The following is a 7241-nucleotide window of genomic DNA, read 5'->3' on the forward strand; positions in this document are numbered from 1 at the left end:
CTGGCAGGAGTTATACAATAGCTCAGGTGTAGGAAAAACGCAATATCATTTATGAGAACGAGGACCAAAACAAATAATAAATGAGGTTTAGCAATTGTAAAAGAAATATAGATCTAATCACAACTAAGAACGCTTCTAAAGTCCATGGTAATTCGTTTGATAGATTTGTTATCGAAATACACCAAAAAATGTGGTCCATAGACCTACTACAATAAATGTTAAAGGATACCTATGTATTCCAGAATATAATCTTTAGAGGCCCATGGCAAATGATAGAAGAAAAGAAAAAAAAAGGCCAATATTAAACTGTCGACATTGAAGACATTTCTGATCATCTTGAAGAATTATAAAAGAGATTGAACAAAAGGAATTGAACCCTAAAAAAAAAAAACAGTGGAAGTTTCTAATGATTTCATTATCAATGCAAATCGTATGTTCATCATGATCATCATTATCATTGTTGTTATATAGAATTGCCACTTTGAAGAAATACTAAAAAAATCACTAAATCGACGGGTGCTTAAAATCATGCCTTGGTTTGCAAGTTCTTGCCAGGCCTCTCATCCCCGGTTCTATAGACCACAAATATGAAATGGTACATTAATTTAAGGACAAAAAAAAAAAATCTGCAGCATTTAAGCAGCCGATATCATTCACCAAACAATCACTTATTCTTTTGATATACAAACGGAATTGCGTTTTCCCCTGTTAGAATACCATTGTTAAGCTTAAAGATTGCAGCGGGTACAACAGTATCAAACACATGGAAAGTAATAAACCATTCTCCTGAAAACTTGAGAAAACTAGAAAATTCCATTTTAGATCGTGAGGAAGTACTGATAGATGATACTAGCATTTTAATCCAAACGTTAAGCATGGTACATTAATACATAATAATACCCTAATAACTAAAAGTCATATGAAAAGGAAAATTAAAATGTTCTCCATAATGAAAATGACTGTAAAATTAGGACAAGGAGAAAAATAATTTAAAATCGCCTCTCATATATTAAAACGCTACACGTAGAAAGTCGTCTCAACTGACTTGCTTGTTTAAGCGGAAACACCAATAAAAGGCTTCGTTCACAAAGGCCGTCATGAAGCCGTCACTGACCATAAAGGCCACTCAACCTGTAGCCCAACTGGTTGAATCCGTAGAACTTCAAAAGTTCTAACTTGCCGCAAATGTTTATGTTGAACAAGCTGACATACGTCTTTGTTATAGTTTATATATGAAATATCTATTTCAATATTTTTACACTTGAAATATTTTAACTGTTCATAACCTCTCATATCATTTATTTATTTCATTGTTTCCTTTCCTCACTAGGCTATTTTTCCCTGTTGGAGCCATTGGCCTTGTAGCATCGTGCTTTTCCAACTAGGGTTGTAGCTTAGCTATTAATAATAATAATAATAATAATAGTAATAATACCCATACAACGGCAATTCGGCAGGTGGAGTCAATAGCGTACGGACTACTAAAGCTTCTGGAATGACGACAATCTGGATGCATTCCCCCAGCTACCGATTGCTGGCAGCAGTGAGCCTTCCAGCTGTTTTCACTTTGATTCTAATACATCTAAATTGTTGTGTATGATATCAAGTTCTTAATCCCTGTGCCTATAATGTTCCAAAATGTGTCTAATTAAATAGCTGGGTCTATAGAATTATGTATAAAATCATTAATATACAGTACATATGTGTGAGCATCTAGAATTCCTTGTAGTGTTCTAGGTCTAGCGGTATATATCAATTTATCAAATGCTGTTAAGCAAACCACTTGTTTTAAGCAATTTGATAGGGACATTAAATAATTCCTTATTAATTAAATGATAATGCAATCATACATGCCAGACAAAACACGTTAACTATCATTTCCAACATATGCAGTATTAGGATATTTATACAAAGAACGATACACAGTAAATAGGATGGTCTCCGTAGATTTCGAAAACACACACACACACACACACACACACACACACACATATATATATATATATATATATATATATATATATATATATACATATATATATATATATATATATATATATATATATATATATAACGTATATGTGTGCGTATATACATATAAATATATATATATATATATATATATATATATATATAATCAAAATATATAACTATTCTCACATATCCAAGATTTCCACCTTATAAATATACAATTTATCTGAGATTATATATAAAGTGTGTTCATTTTACGATATTAGCCTACATGTATTGCTATCCATTATTCTTTAGCATTACATATGCCTATTGATCAAAACATTAACTTTTGTCTGATGATGTATGTAGGCCTTGATGATCGGAGGATAATGCGATCAGAACTAGTTTTAAAGCCACAATAACAATAGAAAAAACACTGATGTGTTGGACTCAAACACAGATACTCGGCTACACACTCATTCTATTGTATACGGTCAACATCTTGTTGAACTATGAGAGATGATAAATAATGATTTTAAGGCTTCCTCTCCCAGAAATAGTGATAAAATAATCAATGTTAATATGTTTTGAAACCATTGAACACACCTTTAGCTGAGCCGTAGACCTGTTGGTGAGACGAGATGGCTCAACCTCCCGAGATTTCCAATATACCCCGATAACACGTATGTGAGAGCTTGTCCACTTTTAAAAATTGCACATGGTATTCTTGAACTCTTCGTCGCTTACCATAAATGGCAAAATAGCACTGAGAACACTTAATATTCATGTAAACATGCACAAGAAGACATACTAATCCGAATTCAACACTAATGTCCGCCGTAAAAGAAAACAATGCTTCTGATTGGCTGAAACGAATACTGCTGCTACTACTGTTTCCGCATAGCAGTCGTGAGAAATAAAAAAATGAGCCCTCTGATTGGCTGAAACTACTTTGAGGTGATGCTGCTGCTGATAATAATGATTCCGTATAGTAATCGTGAGAACAGTCGATCTCAGGCGCGTGCTTGTTTCAACGATTTTCCGTGTTATTTATCCATACAATTCTCTCTCTCTATATATATATATATATATATATATATATATATATATATATATATATATATATATATATATATATATATATATATATATGTGTGTGTGTGTGTGTGTGTGTGTGTGTGTGTGTGTGTGTGTAGCCAAAATATGATCCCAGACATGTCCAAGAAGCTACAATCCTAGCTCGAAAAGCAGGATGCTATAAAACCAAGGGCTCCAACAGATGATATAGAATATTTTAAGAACAGTCACATATAAAAACTTTAAAGAGAGATTTTATGTTAGCCTGTTCGTTCTTGTTTCCTTAGAGTACGTTTCGTATAATTGGCCAAATTCATTGTAAATATTCTATTGCAATTATTTTCATAAGAGCAATTGACCTGGTGAGTTTAGGAAGTATAAAAGGAAATCTTAACTGACACGATTGGGTCACGTGAACATAGAAGCACACTAATTCCTCTAAATGTTTATCCCATTTCTACATACATCTTAGGTTAATTCAAGCAGTATTTCTAATGAAAAGTAATCTAAAGTATCTTCAGGTATTAACTCTTATCGTAAAGCGGGACAAAACAAAATCACAGCTGAGTGCTATTATTTTCCTTCTTTTTTTAATAATGAGAATTTTATTATTATTATTATTATTATTATTATTATTATTATTATTATAAAAAAGCAGTCTATAAACATTTTAGTTCATTATGAATAGTCACTGATCACAACTTCAATAAATCGCAAACCGCCCGTGCCTCCGTTTTCAGCCAATCAGTACCCACTTAGAGGGAGGGTGCAGCAGCCAATCAGCATCAGGGAAGCCTCCCTTTCTCTCCCCTCCCCATCGTCCCTCCCTCCCAGTGTGCGTCATGTGATAGTCCCGTTACATGTAAATTCGTGTTCTCGCTGATTTTGACAATTATATTGTGATTATTGCAGTGCAGTGTTAATTACTCAGTAGAAACATGGCATCAAGTGACAGTGATGTTTTAGTTGAAGCAGAACTATTTTAGTGTAGTGTTAATGATGTTATTAACGTGATTAGGGAAACAGAGGTGCTCTCCAAGGCAAAGTAATTTTCAATATGGCGGAAGGAGTAAAGTGAATATACTTGAATCTATTTTTCTTGATTCTTGCTTGAGTGTTAAAGTGATCTTGACCATAATGGAGGCCGTAGGGATTGGAATTTTGAAGGGGCTTTGGTAGGTGTTGTTGGTGAACATTGCACCTCAGGTTGTGTTGGTGATACGTTAAGTTCCATAGGGTATGTTGGAGACAAACTTTGTACCATAGAGTTTGTTGGTGACAAACCTAGTTCCATGGGGTTTGTTGGTGATAAGCTTAATACCTTAGGGTTTGTTGATGACAATCGTAGTACCATACGGTTTCTTGGTGACAAACTTAATACCATATTGTTTTTTGGTGGCAAACTAAGAGCCATAGGGTTTGTTGGTGACAAACTCAGTACCATAGGGTTTGTTGATGACAAACTTAATACCATATGGTTTGTTGGTTACAATCTTAGTACCATAGGGTTTGTTGGTGTCAAACTTAGTACCATAGGGGTTGTTGATGACAAATTTAATACTATATGGTTTGTTGGTTACAATCTTAGTACCATAGGGTTTGTTGGTGACAAAATTAGTACCATAGGGTTTGTTGGAGACAAACTTGGTACCATAGGGTTTGTTGGTGGCAAAATTATTTTTTGGGTGACGAAATTAGTACCATAGGGTTTGCTGGGAACAAGCTTAGCACCACAGGGTTTGTTGGTGTCAAACTTACTACCATAGGCTTTGTTGGTGTCAAACTTAGTACTATAGGGTTTGTTGGTGACAAGCTTAGTACCACAGGGTTTGTTGGTAACAAGGTTAGTGCCATAAAGTTTTATGGTGACAAGCTTAATACCATAGGGTTTGTCGGTAACAAGCTTAGTACCACAGGGTTTGTTGGTGACAAGTTTAATACCATAAGGTTTGTTGGTGACAAACTTAATACTATATTGTTTGTTGGTGGCAAACTTAGAGCCATAGAGTTTGTTGGTGACAAGCTTAATACCATAGGGTTTGTCGGCAACAAGCTTAGTACCACAGGGTTTGTTGGTAACAAGGTTAGTGCCATAAAGTTTTATGGTGACAAGCTTAATACCATAGGGTTTGTCGGTAACAAGCTTAGTACCACAGGGTTTGTTGGTGACAAGCTCAATACCATAAGGTTTGTTGGTGACAAACTTAATACTATATTGTTTGTTGGTGGTAAACTTAGAGCCATAGGGTTTGTTGGTGACAAACTTTGTACCATAGGGTTTGTTGATGACAAACTTGATACCATATGGTTTGTTGGTTACAATCTTAGTACCATAGGGTTTGTTGATGACAAACTTAGTACCATAGGGGTTGTTGATGACAAACTTAATACCATATGGTTTGTTGGTTACAATCTTAGTACCATAGGGTTTGTTGATGACAAACTTAGTACCATAGGGGTTGTTGATGACAAACTTAATACCATATGGTTTGTTGGTTACAATCTTAGTGCCAGAGGGTGGGTTGGTGACAAACTTAGTACCATAGGGGTTGTTGATGACAAACTTAATACCATATGGTTTGTTGGTTACAATCTTAGTACCATAGGGTTTGTTGATGACAAACTTAGTACCATAGGGGTTGTTGATGACAAACTTGATACCATATGGTTTGTTGGTTACAATCTTAGTACCATAGGGTTTGTTGATGACAAACTTAGTACCATAGGGGTTGTTGATGACAAACTTAATACCATATGGTTTGTTGGTTACAATCTTAGTGCCAGAGGGTGGGTTGGTGACAAACTTAGTACCATAGGGGTTGTTGATGACAAACTTAATACCATATGGTTTGTTGGTTACAATCTTAGTACCATAGGGTTTGTTGATGACAAACTTAGTACCATAGGGGTTGTTGATGACAAACTTGATACCATATGGTTTGTTGGTTACAATCTTAGTACCATAGGGTTTGTTGATGACAAACTTAGTACCATAGGGGTTGTTGATGACAAACTTAATACCATATGGTTTGTTGGTTACAATCTTAGTGCCAGAGGGTGGGTTGGTGACAAAATTAGTACCATAGGGTTTGTTGGGAACAAGCTTGGTACCACAGGGTTTGTTGGTAATAAGCTTAGTGCCATAAGGTTTGATGACGACAAGCTTAATACCATAGGGTTTGTTGGTAACAAGCTTAGTACCACAGGGTTTCTTGGTGACAAGCTTAGTACCATAAGGTTTGATGACGACAAGCTTAATACCATAGGGTTTGTTGGTAACAAGCTTAGTACCACAGGGTTTCTTGGTGACAAGCTTAGTACCATAAGGTTTGTTGGTGACAAGCTTAATACCATAGGGTTTGTTGGTAACAAGCTTATTACCATAGGGTTTGTTGGTAACAAGCTTAGTAGCATAGGGTTTGTTATTGACAAACTTACTATCTTATGGTTTGTTGGTGACAAACTTAGTGCCACAGGGTTTGTTATTGACAAACTTACTACCATATGGTTTGTTGATGACAAGCTTAGTGCCACAGGGTTTGTTGGCGACAAGCTTAATACCATAGGGTTTGTTGGTAACAAGCTTAGTACCACTGGGTTTGTTGTTGACAAACTTACTATCTTATGGTTTGTTAGTAACAAGCTTAGTACCACAGGGTTTGTTGTTGACAAACTTACTATCTTATGGTTTGTTAGTAACAAGCTTAGTACCACAGGGTTTGTTGGTGGCAAACTTAGTACCATAGGGTTTGTTTGTGACAAGTTTAAAACCATAGGGTTTATTGGGGACAAACTTAGTTACATAGGTTTTGTTAGTGACAAATTTAGTATTACAGGGTTTGTTGGCGATAAACGTATATAATATCTAAATTTGTGCTAGTGATAAGCCTTGTACCATATGGTGTTGGTGATAAACTTTGTACTATAGGTTGTGTTTGGGCTAGGCTTAGTATCAGAGGGTTGCTAGTGAATAGCTTAGTAGCATTAGAGTGTATTGGTGATAAACCTTGCATCATAGGGTGTGCTGGTGATAAGTCTAGTACTTTATAAGGGTTGTTGAGGATAAACTTTTTGTTATAGGTTGTGCTGGTAAGAGGCGTAGTGCCTTGGCGTGTGTTGGTGATAAACCTACTCGTATAATCACAGGGTGATGGGGATAATACCAGTATCATAGCCGATAGGGTGTGCTGGTGAAAAGCCTAGTATCATAG

The 7241-nt window shown here is 35.6% G+C and overlaps 1 protein-coding gene across 1 annotated transcript; it reads left to right on the forward strand.

Annotated features, from left to right (window-relative positions):
- The first annotated feature begins 4322 nt into the window (after positions 1-4322).
- On the forward strand, positions 4323-6892 carry LOC137629197 (trophinin-like). Its single transcript, XM_068360459.1, has 2 exons — positions 4323-4597; positions 4729-6892. The coding sequence occupies exons 1-2, from the start codon at positions 4323-4325 to the stop codon at positions 6890-6892; spliced, it is 2439 nt and encodes an 812-aa protein (XP_068216560.1).
- The last annotated feature ends 349 nt before the right edge of the window (positions 6893-7241 follow it).

Source organism: Palaemon carinicauda, chromosome 37 (assembly GCF_036898095.1).
Source record: "Palaemon carinicauda isolate YSFRI2023 chromosome 37, ASM3689809v2, whole genome shotgun sequence".
Classification (NCBI taxonomy): domain Eukaryota; kingdom Metazoa; phylum Arthropoda; class Malacostraca; order Decapoda; family Palaemonidae; genus Palaemon; species Palaemon carinicauda.

Bases quoted from the DNA above. Each gene is read 5' to 3' on its own strand.
- LOC137629197 (XM_068360459.1), top strand. From the start codon at position 4,323: ATGGGGTTTGTTGGTGATAAGCTTAATACCTTAGGGTTTGTTGATGAC. The intron at 4,598-4,728 runs GTTTGTTGGTTA...TGACGAAATTAG, and splicing joins GACAAATTTAATACTATATG to TACCATAGGGTTTGCTGGGA.